General features: G+C 37.9%; 1 protein-coding gene across 1 annotated transcript; it reads right to left on the bottom strand.

Moving 5' to 3' along the window:
• Nucleotides 1–270: 270 nt before the first annotated feature.
• Nucleotides 271–18122, bottom strand: TNFRSF14 (TNF receptor superfamily member 14). Its single transcript, XM_072427026.1, has 7 exons — nucleotides 17819–18122; nucleotides 13098–13179; nucleotides 11121–11249; nucleotides 6079–6231; nucleotides 4046–4136; nucleotides 2874–3028; nucleotides 271–899 (listed from the first exon to the last, which is right to left on the bottom strand). Exons 1-7 carry the CDS (start codon nucleotides 17843–17845, stop codon nucleotides 853–855), a joined length of 684 nt encoding a protein of 227 aa, XP_072283127.1. The 5' UTR covers nucleotides 17846–18122; the 3' UTR covers nucleotides 271–852.
• Nucleotides 18123–19527: the final 1405 nt, after the last annotated feature.

The raw sequence follows: 19527 nt of genomic DNA, 5'->3' as shown, positions 1-19527 counted from the left end.
ATTATTAAAGTTAATTTTTTTTTTTTTTAATGATTGTGTGTTTCAAACTTTATTATATTCAGGATATCTACTAGACCCTTGTTTGGACATATTTCTGTAAGTTACAGGTCTACAATTTAAAAAAAAATGTCATGAAAAACAGTGTACCGCTTTTGGTACAGAAATCCAGACATCAGTGAAACGCCCAGGAGGTTAAATTTCATAAGTATTGGTCGCCGTGCTTAGCACATACAAAGTGTACAGTACGAACTTAAAGGATTACTCATTACATTATATAAGTGATTTTTATTTGAAATTATATAGGATGACTGTGATATGAAGATATTACAGATTACAAAGGGAAGATATATACATATATACAGCCATAAGAAAAAGAAGTACACTTTCTTCAATTTTTAAGGTTTTGCATATCAGGAAAAAAAAAATCACCAAGCACACCAGCAAATCTACATTTGGCTGAAAAAGTAACAAATCAATAGCCCAATTCCAAATGCTGTTCATAAATAAATGCTTGCAAACCTCAATAAACTGAAGCAATGTTGCAAAAAAGAGATGGACAAAACTCTTCTATGTGGGACACTGAAAGTCATCCATGGGGAAAACTGAAAGTTCATGGGGTGTACTTTGTTTTTTACCCGCTACTTCTGCATTTTAGCTTCACTTTTGGTAAATATATAATGACATGGTGCAATTGCATGTGTTGTTGGACCAGATTTTCTTTTATTATCTCCTGATACACAAAACCTTTTTGTCTGAGGCCTGTGTATATATATATATATCTTTTTTTATACAAATAGTGTACATATATAAAAATTTTTAAACACTTTCTCCCCCACCATTCTCCACAGTATTTTAAATGTCTTGAACTTGTACTGGTTGACTTAGCTTTAGCAAACTTCCTAAAAAAAAAAAAGAAAGAGATACAGGTCACAATGTTTTTAATGTAAAACCGGCCAAACACCTATAGCACTTTTTAGACACAAAGACAAAAATACCAGTTCAGAATTTTTGACTTCCAGCACATCTGATGTCAGAACATTGCAATTAGCACACCTCACGATCCTTGCTAAATGGAAAATTCCATCTCTGACGTAAGAGTCTTCTTAGGCCTCTGCAGAGAGACCGCTGCATCCACACAGAAAGCAAAGATTTTTCTCTAAAACATGGTGGCAGGGGACAGGATTTTCTACTAAGGAAATTGCTGATTGTAAGACTGTGCACACAGGTTTGATGCACTCGAAAAGTATTTAACTACAAGTTCAGTTGGTCTTTAAATTTACATGAAGCATTTTCCACAAATATATACTTCAGGATTTCAACATTACAAATGACTACTCTGATTTTTCTCATTACAAGGAAGATGGTTACAGGTAAAGGCAGAACTGAACCTTCCAATCCTACAAATATGGTGCAATCTTAGATCTAGATCTGCTTTTGCCATGGTGCTGCACATGTGATCAGCAATACCACCAACCACCAAGAAATTGGGGACTGTGACATTTATTACCATTCTTTGAATGTGTCATATGTACTGGTGGAAATAGTGTGAATATTAACACTGCAGAAATCGAGATTTCTACGTTTGCTAGGAGTAGGACCCTAATTATCTGGGGCACCTGCAACTAAATCTACCCAGTCTTCTGGGTTCAGTCCTTTCTGATGGTTTGCTAAAAAAATAAAATGAATGTACTCCACATGGCAGTTCATGGATCACAATATGTCTCAATTACACTTTGCAAAGAAGATTACAAACAGGCAGGTAAGAATCCTTTACTGCACATGAGACATAATATGCAATAAAAAACAATCCTCTTCCCCATTTTTATACCTTAAAAGTTCACAATTTGTGATCAGGCTGGGCATTATTACAGAAAGAGATAGGTGATGTCCCTTCTGCAATAAGCATTCTTACCTGCCTGATCGCATAGAGAAACTGTCAAAAATGCTGAGCTGAGAATGCGGCGATCCTGGTATCAACGCCCAAACAAGTTATCACAGCCTGGCCAAGCAAGATAGTCTAAGATTACATCAAGCAAGAGAAGAAGATGGCAGCGCTCTGTGACAGAAGTATAGCAGGAATTAGTTCCATTTTAAGGATTTATTAGGATTTGTTGAACAGTTCAAACTTTGGCTTTCTTTTGGATACATTGGTGGGCTTTAGGGCAGAAATGTATTAAAACCAATACATTTTATTTGAAAATACTGTATTGTAAGCCAGAATTTTCCTTCATGTTTAAACATGGCAAAAGTAGCAAATCTGTCACTGAATAATGTATATGCTGTCAAACAACAAATAACATCATCATTGTAATAAATAGGTGGTATTGTAAAACTAAAAAAGCGTTAGGTCAAACTAAAATGTGTTGACATTTATGCACACAGATGTAGCCATATTTGCTCATTACAAGTAATATGTGTTTTGATTCCCTCCTTACTTTATTTTTACACTTTGCAGGGAAATTTTAATGGAGTACTAGGATTTATATGGTTGTGTCATCTCCGAGATGAGAAAGATGTGTGCATTTAATCTGAAAACAATGAATCGCTTTAACAAGGGAAGTTGAAAATGCCAAAAAAAAATTATAAATAGGATTTTCCATACTGGTTACTTCAGCCTGGCTGTAAAGGTGCTCTACTGTACCCATTGGGATGGAGGAGGTCAGTTATATACAGACCCAACACATAGTACAGATAGTCATAGTGAGGTCACCACTGGTAGAACCTAAACATTGCCTGGCTCATAATAGGCATAAAAATGCAAGTCCAATTACTCAGAACATGCATGTTTACAAATGTTCATAAACAAAACAAAAAAAGACATGTAAAACAGGTAAAAAAACAAGATATGTAATTATTTATATTGGCTGACTTACCTTGATACCTGCACCAAAATAAGAGTAAAAACAACACACCTACAAAAAAAAAACTCAAAGAGATAAACGTGCTATAATATTTTCTCTTATCCACACAAACAGAATCCGCTATTTTCGTTCCTTGTTCAGTTTCCACAAGGCCATGCTCACTGCACCTATATAGAGGATTTGAAAACTATTTACACATAGGTTTATATAAAATGTACATATCTCTTAAGGGACAACTTTTGTATCTAAAAACTCTTATTGCAGCTTACTACTTCAATTAGGTGATCACTCACTCCATTAAATTGAAAAAGGGAGCCATGGCTGATGGGAGCCATCAGTGAACTTGGGTGATCCAGCAAACCTGGAATGGATTTCTTAAAAGTATTTTGCTATTTGTTAGCAAATGTTTTAAATCCTGGACCAGATCCATTACAGGTTTGCTGGATCACCCAGGTTTACTGATGGAAGTGTATCCTCTTTAGCCTTGGAGAGCTTAAAAATTCAGGACCAATGAAACCATGTGGCTGAGGGTGATCAATGACAATAGGCATGAAAAAAAATGATTGCTAAAAAAAAAAAATAAGCCCATATATATGTCTAGCCGATAGGATCAGGGAGCTGAAAAGCACTGCGAGTACTCCTTTATAGCATAAGTGCATGGCTCTGTTTATAGTATTTTCTTTCAAAGAACCCAAACTAATGCCTAAGGTGCACATTTATAGTCAGATCAAAGTTGTTTATTAGTGTTTTGGGTGTGTGTACACCCGGCAGCTATCCCCCGGCCCACCAACCCCTGGGGATACAAATGACAGTGCTGTTTTTCGTAGAAAAAGCCTTGTGCCAAGTATTCACATTAGCAGATAAGACTGTCCATGAGGTTGGGTCACATGAATATTAGAAGTGATAATGCTGAGCCTCTTACTAAACCTCCCATTACAAATACAATAAATGGACTTTGTGTTCCCAGAGACACACTAGTGACTTAGCTGATGACGGGTGGAACCAAGGCTCTCTGTGGGGTACTAAAGTATGCGACACATGTCTGAAGTATCAGATGCTAAGGATTCTACAGATGACCCTAGCAGTGAGAGTATTCAATACTGTACATGTTACCTGCAAAAGTACCCACTGAAAGCAAAGTAATACATTTCTGTAATTCTTATTTAACAATAAAGGCTCCATACTTAGTCCATGGAGTGCAGGCCTTTGACATATTTCCAGAACTGTAGTGACCATCTGGGCATTTTTCACACACGTTATCTGCTCTTGAAGTTCCTTTTTTAAAATAAAGACAGCATATAATCTTGTAAACTTCAGAAAGAATGTAGATAACATCTGCACAGTTTAGATGAAACACAAAAATGATCTCCCCTTAACCCATCCCTAGCTACCATCCAATCTCCCTTCTTCCATACCAGGAGTGATTCTATTGCAATTTTCCTATTTTGGTGTACACATAAACGTGGCTAAGATGGGGATTCCATGGTCCTTGCAAGGCATCATATCCACAGAATAGGTAAAATATATGGGCACAGAAAATGAAATAGATAAGTTTGCAGAAATGGCAGCCTAAAAACCTGAACAAAGAAAAGGGAAAGCAGAGAAGTAGATGGAGGAAGTTTTCTAGACTTGTACTACTTATTCACTTTGACATTAAAATGTTTTAACCTCCCTGGCGGTCTGAATAACTAGTATTTTTAAAAGTAAAAGCGGTACATTTAAAAATACTTATTTAAAATTTCCCGGCTAGTCTAGGCCTCCTAGCCGCGCGGTCCTGCCCCCCAGCCACACGCTTGCACGGCCCGGCATCGCCAGTGGAAGCAGATGCTGAGCATCGCTGGATGAAGCTGCGGGCACATGGGGACCAGGTAAGACTTAAAAACTCCCTTTCAATTCCACCCCGAGTGTGGCTCAGGGTTACTACTTTTGCTAATGAAAATGAACCCCAAGCCACACTCGGGATCACTGCCAAGGAGCTTAAGGAAGCTTTCGAATGGAGTGCAAAATACAATTATAGCTTTCTGCAACATTTCTTAGAGGACGGCTACTTCTATCCTTTCTCTGAAAAAGAAAATGAATGATCAAATGTGGAAAGTCCCCTAGACCTATCTCTTTCATTTTCATTTGGCCTTATTTTTACTTTCACTTTGAAACAAGAAAAAAAAAAGGAGAACTTATATTATAATAATAATATTCATAAAAAGCAATAGGACTAATTGGGACTTTTGAGGCACATGCTCAGGATAAATGTACCATTTAGTTTAGAAAAAAATGGTAAATATATATATATAGTTTATTACATAATCAACAATACATAAATAGTTAAAACCATACATAGATTTGATTAATTAAAACCAAATTGCTCATAGCAAAAAACAGTGACATACAAAGTTCAGACTTCGGGGCAGGGTCCTCTCCTTCTGTGTCACTGTCTGTCATTTGCAACCCCTATTTAATGTACAGCGCTGCGTAATATGTTGGCGCTATATAAATCCTGTTTAATAATAATAGTCTCAATGAACATTGACGTGTTTTGCAGAAGCAATATGTCCGTTTCTTCAGGATACAAATGTGACCTACATTATAATACATAATTTTTATTAACAATTCCAAAAAAAAAAAAAAAAAACAAACAATAAATCAAGAGTAACAATCAATACATGTTTAATCAAAAATAGAGCTTACTTCATTTGATTTATTGTTTTTTTTGGAATTTTTAAGAATTATGTATTATAAATGTATGTCACATTTGTATCCTGAAAAAGAGGTCATTTAGCTTCAGCGAAATGCGTCAATGTTCATTGAGATGAAGTGTGAACTTTGTATGTCACGGTTTTTTGCTATGAGCAGTTTGTTTTTTAAAAAATCAAATATTTGTATGGTTTTAACTATTTATGTATTGTTAGTTGTGTACCAAAAGTATACATTTTTTCAATTATTTGTAAACTAAATGGTACATTAATGAAGGAAATGTGCCTCAAAAGTCTCAATTAGTCCTGTAACATTTTTGAATATTTATATATAGGAATGTGGCACTTTTTATACTATAGGCTAAATAGCTGGAAGACTTGCTTTGTCATTTAAAGCAATTCAATCTTTGACACAAAGAGTCTGAATCTGCAGTCTTGAAGCACTTTACAAAAGCTGTTGGCACTCCTTTTTTCTTTGTGGACAGATTCAAACTAATATTTACAAACCACAAATACTAAATTCTTACCTTGTTTTTTAATATATTGTCCAGGGTTACAGGTTGTTTGTGGTATGCATAAATCACATGAACTGCCTTCACCTGCACAATAGTAGCCAGGTTTACATTCACACTGCGTATCTGAAGTATATGTACATTTATTTATTTCCAATAATCCAGCTCCTGCATAAAATATAAACAATTTTATTTTAATGTAATTATAGTAACATGATACTACACATGATATAAAAGTAAATAGGAAACATGTAATGATGGTATTAAGGCATATCACTAGCTTAGCACAAATGTGGAAGTGTTCAACCCGTCAAGTATATACTACTGTGTGTATGCCTGCAGGGAATTCACCCCTCCGTTTGTCCTGGTCAACATTATCACCTGTATAGAAGGAGTACACAATTTTAAGGTTGTAACTGGGACAGAAGTAATGAAAATATCTTCAAATATAGACAAATTTTTTGTTGATTGTTCTCAGGGTTTTTCCAGGAGAGACTTGCTCCTCCAGGAGAGACTTTTGTTTCCAGGAAAGAAATTGAATCAGACAAAAAAAAAATTTTTTTGTCATCATCATGACATGACTTTACCCTTTTTGTCATCATCATGACAAAAAAAAAAAACTCATGGGTACTTTACCCTTTTTGTCTACATTTAATAAAGTCTGGTCTATACATACACCTCAGATGATTTCATATTCGCTCTGTATACACAAAGTCTAACTTTAGCAGTTGTGGTGAAGGATAGCGAAGAGAGGGGGAAAAATCTCTGCAAGTTTATTTTTTGCTGGAGAGGTTACCATTTTTTTCCTGTCCCAGAGATGGAACAAAAAGACATGGGGGCATCTTTACAAGGCTAGCCGGTTGTTATGGGTAGTGTTGCAGCCAACTCTGTTCTACTGACAACTGTTTTTTTCTGAGATGTTCCCCACTTACTGTTTTAGTAACAATGGTGACCAGAACACTGACATCAGTAAAACCTTTACAGGGTTGAAACACTAACCAAAACTAAAAACAAAAAGTTTGGTTTCACATGCTTTAGTAGTATGAATTCTAAAATGCATAAACTTGAAGTTTCACTTGCATTTAGAGCTAATGAGTTATTCTCAACATTTTCCCCAGTGGGAAGAATCTGGCACGGAGATAAATAGAACTGTGTGTATAATAGTATAATAGAAGATGGGTAGGCAAGTTTGAATAAATGGGTTTTGAGTGCTCTTTTAAATGAGCAGAAAGTAGAAGCAAGCTGAATAGGACGCGGAAGACCATTCCAGAGAGTTGGAGCAGCTCTAGAGAAGTCTTGGAGCCGTGCGTGTGATGAAGTTATGAGTGAGGAAGTCATTAGTAGGTCATTGGAGGAGATAAGAGAGCGGCTGGGGGAGTACTTTTTTACCAGGTCAGAAATGTAGGTGAGACAATAACTGTGTAGGGATTTGAAGGCAAAGCACAGGAGCTTGAATTTGAAGGTGAAATGGAAGCCAATGGAGAGAACTAGAAAGAGATGCAGCAGAGGAGCGGAGGGAAGGATGGATGAGTCTGGCTGCAGCATTCATAATAGATTGTAGAGGAGAGAGTCGGGTTAGTGGAATACCAGAGAGGAGGATGTTACAGTAGTCCAGACCAGAGATGATAAAAGTGTGTACAAGGAGTTTGGTGGTCTCAGGGGACAGGTAGGGGCGGATTTTGCCCTGTCTTGTTGAGATAGAAACCTGCCTCATCCTGATGAAAATGTATCTCATTCACCGTGTTAATTATGTTGCAGACCTTTGCAAATCTGTCTCAGCTGGCTGTGTTGGGTTTTCACCATTTAGTGACTTTTATATTGAAGACAATTCCTGTGCGGCTCCCCATGGCAGTGTCTGCAAATTTGAGTGCTAATAATAGTGCTCACTGCTGTCCCCCTTTATTGCCAATGAAGTCCCAACAGGGAGACGCTACATGTAGCAGCTCCTATGAGGCTGTGATTCCTGGTGTGAGGAAGTGATAAATGCACGGCAACCTCACCACAGGTCTGAACCTTACAGAATCAAAACATAGAACAGTTCTCAAGGCAAAAAAAGGGAAATATTATTACTATAAAACATAAACACAATACATTTTGCAATACAGACATCTAGCAGAGTCATATAGAGATTATTGTAGTAGACTCAAGTAATACCAATAGAGTCCTATGCAGATAATTGTGTTGGGTTTTTAAAGAAAATAAAGAAAATGCTGAATGAATAACCAAGAAGCATCCTGATTTGAATCTTATTCTGTCACTTTGAATCTTATTCTAGCTAAAAGTCTTCAATGCTACAAGAACAAATTTAGTGCACTTTAAAAATGTTTTTATAAACCTGGAATTACATAGAGATCTCCAATCTATCATTATCAACATGGCCACATCCCTGATATATACCAAATACAAATTTGTGGAGTTCCACCAAATGATGGGACTTTTAAGGACAACATTAATCAAAATTAACTAAAGAAACAAAGAATTATCTATATAACAAACTTACTCTATTTATTATCAATAAAATCAAACATAAAACATAGAAAAAAAATGTTTTTTCTATGCGTTTCACAGATTCCTCAGGAAAAACAAGGAGATTCATTGTATGTGGACATGCAGACCCTTCTCAGACAGAATGATTAAGGACTGATGGGACAGCGGCAAGAGAATTAATATTCCAGGATAATAACCAATTGATTTTATATATCTCAGATATCTTCCCTTATATCGTCAATACTTTGATATCTCTTTGTACTCAAGGTAAGTATTGTAATAATTAGAAGGGTTGTTTATGTATGTGAATCATATACAATTCTCCAAGCTTAGATACATTTGAATGCTCCCGGCCACTGCCTAAAATCAAGTTTATAAATAACCATTTCCTTCCATGTTCTTTTAGTGGACTGCTCACTTTCCTATAAATTCAGACGTTACTACCTTCTCCTATACTGCCCCACCGAGTCCTGGTGAAACTCCACAAATTTTTATAAAGCTGGAAAGAAGCTAAAGGAATACCTCGATAAAATTGAAAAGTAAACCTTGGGGTGCCAAGAAATCATTTTTAATGCCAGCCAAGTCACTTATGAGAGACAATAATCAGTATAACATACTGATATAAACAACCTAAATGTAAAATTTGCATACACAATCATGGTAAATGAGCTCCAAACCTTGGACATTACTGTGTGCAAAGGAACTGATAGCAGGGCATTTACTAAGTTGTTTAGAAAGAGCACTGCAGGTAATACTATTTTAGAAGCCTTGAGTTGTCATCCAAAACATCAATTTCATATGGGAAAAAACAGAATTAGGAGAAGTTGTATATCGGACATTTGATGAGTCATTGACATTTAAATGTTGCTGGATCACCGAGCTTCACTGATGAAAGTGTATCTTCTCCAGTCTTTGAGAGCTTTAAAAATCAGGCTCATTGGGTGTACCAAGAAGGAGGTACATAAAGAACCTGTGAGTATGATTACCTCATATGCAAGCCAAAATAATAATGTAATGAAAATCATAAACTTTGGGGGATCCTTTTGGAAGGATCTCCCCGATATACAAATGTATTAGTATGGAACCAAGCATAACCTTGAAAAAAAGTAAAATTTTGTGAGATCAGAAGAGCAGTTAACAGAAAGATGTGATCCAATCAAAATTTGTGCTGTACTTACTTCTGCCAGAAACGTAAATGCTGTCAATACAGAAAACCCTTGTAAACTTACTTTCGGGAATTAAATATTTTGTAAAGCATTTTGCCATCTGTGAAATGAAGCGGTTATGGATTTAACGACTTGTAAGTTAAGCTACATGTTAGAATTTGTTGGGGGTTGAATATAAATAATTTTAGATACTGAAAAGGACCAGATGATGTTTATTATGTCCCAATATGTAAAACCCCAGAACAGAAAGGTGTACGTTCACACTTTTTTTTCACACGACCGTATATATATGTGTGGGTGTTGGTATTCAGATATTGGTTATTTTTTCACCAAAAATGTTCCACAGCAAACATGTTGAACACTTTTCTATGCCATTTAGCAGTAATCTGTCATTCTGGGACTCACTTTAATTTACCTACAACTCACATCACTGAGGTATTACTAAATAAATGCAAGTTCCAGGGAACACAGAAAACTTAATATACAAAAGTTTCTTCCTTAGTCACTAGATTCACAGTTTAGAGCACTTCATTGTTTAATAAAAGTTCCACGTTGTGGATGGAGTTTGCGCCCTTATTTCCATCTGCCACACAAACCTAAGACACCAAGTAACTATTTAGAATTCATATATCTTCCTAAAGAGGACCTGTCAACACCCGTATTTACTGTCACTGGGCAGAGGTTGCTTCAGACTCTACGTGAGACTTCTGACTAAGTTTAAGCAACAGACGGGGGAGGAAAACCCTTTCTGAATCATTTGTCTGCATTTCCCCTTTAGCTAATAAACCCTGGTAATTGATTTAATTTAAGAAAACAGCTTACACTGTACAGGTAAATTATCTAAATTAAATTGTGCTTTGATATATTCATACAAAAATGTCTTCTGTAGTCTATAGGAAATACAGAAGTTCATTTATAAAAGCAAACTTACAAAAGACATATACCACATTTCAGAAAAAAGGCTGAAGGTTACTTTTCAATATTTCTTTATTAAAGGACCAAAGAGAAAAATATAATACAGTAACTTCAGATGATTTACATAGGTATGACATATATAATAGATAATTTACAGAAGTATGATATTTATAACAACATCAGTAGGAAATACAGCAATGAGAATTCAGATAAGAATGGAATATCGGATACAGAATAGGAAAGGAGGGAAGAACAGGGGATAGAAGAGCAATTAGACAAGACCACAGTTGTTGGATTTTCTACTAACTTTTATTAACTGGCACCTCTGTTTATTTTTTTTGCCCCTTACTTTATTCCTTGTGTTACCAATCATTTTATCCTCTTTCCCTCATTCCCTTCCATGTTCCTGACCTTTTGCAGTCTTGTCCAATAGGCTGAATTTTAGGAAAGGAAAAAGCACAACAAGGTTGAGAAAGAAGCATCACTTGCCTGTATCACACTCTCTACATTTCAAACATTTAGTGACTCCGTTGGGGTGGTCCATGTAAGTTCCATCCACGCATGGTATGCAAACACTACTGCTCGACTGCAGAGTGCAATGGATTTTTACAACTGTACCTAAGAGGAAAGCAAGCATACAATGTTACAGATATCTGGTCACAAACAGAAAAGTCTATTTGTCTTTGCTAAGAATTAAGTAATAATAATTTATTAAAAGTGGTCAGTGTTAACCCCTTGGTGATCAGTCAATATCCATCTAAACTCTGATTTTCTATGAATGTATTACTACATGATTGCCACCTTTAATGGCTCCTTTGTACTGTCTTGGTTTTGTTTTTAAAGTGGTGGAGATTAAACTTTTCTTTAAGGTTAGTGTAAGGCCCATGTCCAGCTCCCACCAGATGCCAGTCCTCCAACCTAACTCTGCACTCTCTACCTAAAGAAAGCCCCGGCTCAGCCTCAGGAGGATAGCTGCAGCTTCCCAGCACACAGCTGACCCGGGACATTGGTGCACAAAGTATGGCATCTGAGAAGAACTGCTAGCAAGCAAGGTGCCCACAAAGCAGGACAGGGGACACACTGGCAAGTCAGACAGTCCAGGGTCAGTAAACAGCTGATCCACAGACAAAGCAATACTGGAAAGTCCAGAAGAGGCAAGTCCAGGAAATAAGCTAGGGACATACACAGGTAGTCAGTCTGCCAAACAAGATACCCAGGGATTAGGCAGACTAACGGGAACAAAGGTCAGTCCGGGAAGCAAACAATCATGTGGTCAGGAAACAGAAACAGCAACAGTAAATCCAACAGATACCAGTCTCCAAGCTAAATGTTTCAACAGGCAATGGTGACTGGAAGCAGGGAGGCTTTAAAGTCCTAGCAGCCAATGGCAGTGCAGGATTGAAGCCAGAAACTCCTCTGCTCATTGGCTGCAGCGTGTACTAAATCCCCTTGAATTGCACACAAACTCAGTGTCTGTGCTGGGGATGCTGAGAAATGTATATCTCAGACGGAGGCTGCATGGCTAAACGGAAGCTGGGGCTGCCGTGTGCTGCTGAGCAGATGGCTGACAACTAATTATTTGATCTCCTAACTACCAGACACCTTGGGCCCGATTTATTAAAGCTCTTCAAAACTGAGAAGATAGACTATCAAGGGTGAACCTGCGTTATTCAACAATCTTGGAATGAATTCGGTCCAGGATTGAAAGCATTTGCCAATCAACAGCAAATTATTTTTAGGAAAGTGCCCAAAATAAAGTGAATACGTTTAAAGGTTTGTAATGTGTTTTCAACTGGTAGACTAAGCAGAACAGTTCTATGTATGCACCCTAGAAAACACCACAAGCATTTACCATTGCAGTGTTGGGAAGAGATGAGCCTCATTACAAGAATAACTTTGTAATTTCCTCTCAAAAAATCTAATTATCATTTTATCTTCCATGACAACCTACAAGCTGGGAGAGTTTTAGGGAAACTCCAGAGAGGGAAAAAGCATATCCTCTAAATTAAAGTATGAAATTTGCTAACCCATATACAGTACAGGTTGATAAGATAGAACGAAGATTCTGAGAACTGTCTGACACGGGGAAATGACGACAAGTCGACCAAAATACTGGAAACATGCAGGTGGTTGTTTGATATGAACACCATGAACTAATCCACAAACAGGAAAACAATGTTTTGTCGGATTTCATTTTTGATCAAAGTTTCAGGAGAATAATAAACTTTTTTGATTGATTTGACATTTTCATCTAATCAATCTAAATATTACCTAATGTATATTATACATGTATATATGTATATTATAGCTTGCTAGTATATTTAATCTAGTACTTGCTTTTACACTTTTATGTTATATCTGGGCAGATTGCTGTATCCTTTTTATGTGTTTTATTCTTACCAATTTCTGTAATACATGTTTAATACTCAGATCAATTGTGAAAGTGAAATTGTAATATTTTCTAACCTTTCGGACACATGGGACAGCACACGTCATTAATCTGATATTCTCCACGTGGGCAGATTTCAGCTACTGAAGCACTGATTACCTTTAAAAAAAAAAAAACATAAATAAATGACATATTTAATATGAAGACATTTATAAAACTGGAAGACTTACAAAAATCCGCTGGTGAAAACAGAATTTTTATCTGTTCTTTGTATTGTAAGATCAATGGATGACACTTATGTTTGATGATCAGAACAGAGCTTTTGAAAGCCATGAAACAAAGTAGACGCCACTTTTTTATTTTTACCGATGGCTGATGGAATATTGAAAATGTAAAGTGAAGTGTGGAGAATACATATACAGTATATCATAAATACAGCTGCTTGTGCTTCTATTGAGCTCAGGAGGCTTAGGGTTGTATGTCACGTGGGCGGCTGTAGCTATAACATAACGAAATAATAAATGTATATTTCACATGTTGGGCATAGAAAGTTCACTGGTGTGAGAAAGTAGGTAGCAACTGCACTCTCAATAAATATTCGTGTATACATTGTGGGAGGTGTTGAAATGTTTTGGCACTTTTCTTCTTCCTATGAAAGCTGAGTTAATAAAACAAATAAAAAGCTTTGTTGAACTGACCAGAAAGCAATACTAGACTTCCACTTTTATTATTGCAGGGTCAGGGAATGTCCTTTCTGCAATAATGTGTCTACATGCCTGAATGTTCTGGGTTTCAAGCAACAAAGCTGAGCTGCACATGCCAGGGAAACCTTTGCGTGAGCTGGGAATTAATGAACTCATGCAGGAGAGTTCCATCATCCCGGGATGGTTAATCAAGTTGACCAAAAATCGTCTCTGGGAGGAAAAAGAGAAGGAATCTGGTGGCACCCTGAGATAAAACGGGGATGGGCGCGGTGCACAGCTTTAGTTGCTAAATTCTTCTGCTTAGATCTAATTTTACTTCTAATGTTTTTATTATAGCAAACCAAAAGCACCACTGTTTATAGTAAGTACATTTCTCAAACATGTGAGATACTCAGTACAAAATGTCTTTATTTAGAACATTTTCAAAAGCTTTGTGCTAGTCAACAAGTAAACACATCTATACACAACAAATTCAAACAATTTGCAATATAGCTAAAACAGCTTACTCCCCATATTTTCCACTCAACACATTTCACAGATAATGTTCTGCTTCTTCAGGAGTACGATTTGGATAGGGGGGATTCACTCGTTATTTTGACATGAGATAAGCTGCGTACACACGTCAAGATTTTTATCGCCCGATAATCGGCATCGGCCAGATATCGGGCGCAAATCTGGCGTGTGTACAGTCGGCGTCGTCCCACGTCCGAACGACCGTCCTGGCGGATCCACGGACGATGAACGACGACCGATCCTAATGAAAGGGAAGGGGGAGAGCGTGCAGCAGGGTGCCGCTCCGTCGCTCTCCCCCTCCCCTCTCCATAGAGCAGAACGGTGCTGTATGTACAACACCGTTCATGCATCGTGCACTCCCTTGTCGTTGGAAAGGATCGTGAAGGATCCTTTCCAACGACAAAAATTGCACGTGTGTACGCAGCTATACTCTCTCTTTTAAATGTCACCTCTCTCCATTATACGTGGCTAGTAGAAGGCAAGGATAATGTTGGAAAGTGCAGCCCTCAGTACTACAAGATAAAACATGTGGCTATCATTGGGGTCTCAATTCATTTATCCCTAATGGTGTTTAATTTCAGGCTTTTCTTCATGCCATAAACTTGTTTTCAGCTTCCTTTGATATTGATCACATAAATGTGTTAGATTAATGTGGCTGTGTGTGTCACCAGAAAAAGAAGATTTCAGCTTTTTTGTTCAGAATCTGCTCAGTTATGAGCATGGAGTGAGGACTGGCAGTGTAAAGGAAGGGGGAAATGATGACCACACTGGCACAATTCGGTGACTTTTACACAGAGTGGCCTTGTATTGATTGATGTAAACACTGAAACAGCCAATGCCACTGGGAGAAGGGGCGTAGTACAACACATTAAGTGAAAAGTTATGTCTAAATCCACCTTAACATGTTTCTTTGTTTTTGGGTGGTTACTAAAATGAGGCTGCCACCCCATATTGTAAAATGTAGGTGCTGCCCTAACACAGCAATATGTGACATGACCATGCACTTATATATGAATGGGTCCTAAATATGCATTGCACTAACGCAGGCTTCTCATTGGTACGGGTCAATTAATGCAATAAAAAAAGTGCCTGCTGTTTATTGTTTTTTTTTCTGTTGCTGCTGTAAATACCCATTCTCTTACAGTTGTTAGAAAGTGCTGTCATCAGGACATGATATATTGGTACATATTTGCAATAAAGTCTAAACACCAGACAAAAAACAACTCCAACTAAAACATTTTGGCATAGTCCTCATGTATCTGTTGCCAACTTGTTCCTTTGACCATGTTTTTACCAGACAGAAACAGAGGGCAAATCTTCAGCAGCAACACAGACAAAAAAGAATGATTTTCTTCAGTACAGTAGGGTTTTATTCTTTCTTCCTGTCTGGTGAAACTGTTGTCAAAAGGACAAATAAGGGGAAATCTCTCTGAACGGATGTTTACATGTGCCTCATGGCAGATATACGCCGGTACTGCTGCAGCCATATGATTTATGATGCCAACATAGTTGGGAATAGTTAGGTCTTCAGTACAATTTCTTTTACATTCTATATCCCTAAAAGGGAGATTGGCCCTCAATAGGGACCCCTGCCATAAAGTCAGAAAGTAATGAGTATTTCCAAAGCTTGTTCCAGTGACAACTGTCTAAGAGGAGATAACGGATATCAAGAATAACTGCTTAACTCATCAGACAGTTGGGGTTGTAATCTCCTAATACAGCTGCTGGAGGAACTTATCTCATGAAAATGGTATTTTTAGGACTGCATACACATCAAACTTGTCACTGGAAATATTCTTTCATGTTAGGGACAGAAAAATAAACATTCGCTGTAAACACACAGTCCCCATTCTGTGCTCTACGCCCTTAAAGCGTACCTAAACTCAGAATTTTCACTTTACATAAAAGGGTAGACTTTTATATACTATTATACAAGGGCTTTACTTTTAAATAAAGTAAATATTCTGTTGTTTGTTCTTTTTTTTTTAAAAAAAAAAAAGGGTGCAGCACCGCCCCCTAATTCTCGTTTCCTTACAATGGGAGCACAGAGCCTACCTATGTCACCCATCCCGGGAGGATCTTGGGTGCATTTCAGTCATGCGCAGGAGCCGTTTTGTCAAAAGGAAAACAAATTGCTGATCTCACGCATGCGAGAATCTGGCGTGTGTATAGCTTTCGTTGTTCATGGGTCTGTCCTGGCATATCCACCAATGGTCGTAATACAAGTGAAGGGGAGAGAGCACAGCGGGGTGCCGCTCCATCGTTCCTCCCCTCCCTATAGAGCAGAACGGCGCTGTATGTACAACACTCGTTCAGTCTTTTGTCATTGGAAAGGATCGTGAAAGATACTTTCCAACAATTATTGAATGTGTGTACGCAGCCTAAGACGAGCACGACAAGATTCTTACACTGCTGGCCAGCGTCACCCTTACTGCAATACAGGAACGTCACTCCTACAGGTAGCCAAAAAGAATAAACGTCTAGTAATTTCTGGAGAACCCTGGTTGAGAATCCCTGCATTACACTATGATATCAGTTCTCTCCACACCACCATAGCCACCATAATTTGATGCTGTCCTATACTGTAACATACATATGATTCTGACATTATTACACCAGGTTGTATGTTCTTTATGTTATATTGGCCTAATCTTTACAAAGCAAACTAAACAGCATCACTTCTGTACTTTGTGCTGTGTATACCCTGATCTCACCATTTGTACAATCTACACTGCATGCTCCCTTACCGTACAATATACATCTTGTCTTGGCGCACAGAATTACGTTTATTACAATCTCTTCTGTATTCAGCACCGGCACATATTTCTTAGGATTCAGTTCCTGGCTTACTCAGCTTGTTTAATAAGGGGTGAACCCTTAAAAACACTTTCAGGTCTTCAGGGAACCCCGGCTATAATTTCTATATCCCCAGCTCACAGTACATTAGTGTGGTGGTCAGTGGGAAGGATTCCGCTTACATTGCTGGCCAGTGGGAAGAGTTTAACCCTTACAAACAGCAAAAACGATGATTGGTGTCAGAGGCACTAATTGCTTATTGCCCCAGGAAGCCCAGGCAGTCTCCAGCCTTGGGGAAATATAAGTGGGGGCTGCACATACACAGCATTTCGGGGAGGGGGAGGGGGATAAAACATTGTCAGTTTGAGACCGTTCAATAAATAATAAAATCTTAATAAACAATTTGGCTTATACCCATGACTGATTTTGATTTTGGCCCCGTTTGAGTTTGACACCCCTGCTCTATACAATGGACATCATGTACTTGGCTTTATTTCTGAAGGGCCAGTCCCTTCTCTTCCCATTCCATCCAGCATTTTTTCTGCAATCTGGAGTTAATAACTTACATATTCTTTTGAAAAAAAAATCCACTTTATACAATTTGCTTCCTTGTGTACATGTGTGCCAACACCTGCTCATTCACTATTCATCCAACTATCACTATAAAACTTCCAGAAGATGAGGGGGGGAGAGAAGAGGGAATAGAAGGGAGAGGAGAGGGGGAGATGGGTGGTTACCCAGGAATAGCTCAGACATGGCTGGGTCAGCTCACACAGAACACTCACCCACAGGAGGATATATGGGAGTTTCATTGTTTTTGGTCCTGCATTCTCCTAAAACTCGGACACGTCATGGTCCTCCCTTCCCGGGTATATTGCAGTCCGGAGGATAAATCGGTGAAAGACGATACAGATCCAATATGGAGGCACAATAAAAAGTTCGTCACATAGTTTCCGGAAGAGACGGGTTCCGGGGTGGGGGGGGGGGGGGGCGTTGGGAGTCGTTCCTTGTAGGTCGGTACTATGGATCTGGTGTGAGTGGTTCCGCAGGATATCGGTTCCTATGCCGTGCTGTCAGGCTTTGCTCCGGGTGTGGGCTGCCCTGGCTTTCTCTTCCGGTATTACACGCCTCCCATATACGCCGCAGCCGGGGGAGGATTATATCTGTGCTCTCGGGGTCACTGGCAGTGTTTGGCTTCACAAAGGAAGAGTATATCAGTCAGAGGCAAGGTTTAGGGTCTTTGGATGTGTGAATAGGTATTTGGTTTATTATGTTTAATTAGCGACTAACAGTGAAGAGGTAGTGGTGAAGGGGTTAATTGTTGTGTGATTGTGTTGGTGAATAGTAATAGTGATAGTGAATAGTGTTGGTGAATAGTGATGGTGAATAGTGGTAATGGCGTATTGTCAGCAAGTGACCCAGAGAGAAATCTAACATCCATACCTCTCTCTAAATGAAATATATTATCCAGTTTATACAATAAAGAAAGTCTTTAAACCCAAAATATAACACCGCAACAACTAAAGGCACAATCAATCCCCTGAGGAAGCCAGAAGGAGAAACGTGTCGGGTACGAGCCAAAGCTTTGCTGAAAGTACTCTACAATTTGACTTTCTGTGTACCTTGACAAACTTTATGGATTGTTTTTGTATGTATCTTTGTATCCAAATAGGAGAATTTTGGGGGGGGTACCACACCCTTTTTCTTAGTCAAATCCAGATTATAATGTGATCAGGATTTTTCAGATGCAGGAAAAAATAAAGTTTGTTAAAATTATACATTTTATTGTGTGATATTTTAAAAACAAATGACCAAAATCACTTGTTAAACACAGTTACAGAACAAAGAATATTTATGTGTTATCCATTAATCTATTATTAATGTGTGTCCATTAATAAAAATCGTTTTCCACAATCCTTGATGCGTTTCACCCGTAGGCTTTATCAGGACACAACTTTTTGAAAACTCCAAGTAAAAAAGAAAGATAAGACCTCAAGCTTTTTTTCTTCCTAATACAGCACAATAAGTCACCTATCAGAAAAAATAATACTGTTTAGTCAATTAGGCAAACTTTTCCTAAATTGATTGCACTCCCACTCAAAATGCATTTATTACAAAAAGCCTACAATATCAGTACATATAATACATGTATGTATAATTTTAATAATTTTTAATTATTTATATTACTGCACCTGAAAAATCCTGATCACACATTAAAATTCAAATATATAGCGCCAGCATATTACGCAGCGTTGTACATTAAGTAGGGGTTGCAAATGACAGACAGATACAGACAGTGACACAGGAGGAGGAGAGGACCCTGTCCTGAAAAGTTTACAATCTAGACAGTGTGGGAAGTAACACACACTGGGCCTGATTTATTAAAGCTCTCCAAAGCAAACCTGGAATGGATTTCTATTTTTATTTGCTAATTGTTAGCAAATATTTTGATTCCTGGACTAGATTCATTCCAGGTTTGCTGGATCACCCAGCT

This window comes from Pyxicephalus adspersus, chromosome 11, assembly GCF_032062135.1.
Source record: "Pyxicephalus adspersus chromosome 11, UCB_Pads_2.0, whole genome shotgun sequence".
NCBI classification, from domain to species: Eukaryota; Metazoa; Chordata; class Amphibia; order Anura; family Pyxicephalidae; genus Pyxicephalus; species Pyxicephalus adspersus.
This window is presented reverse-complemented; position numbering and strand designations above follow the sequence as displayed.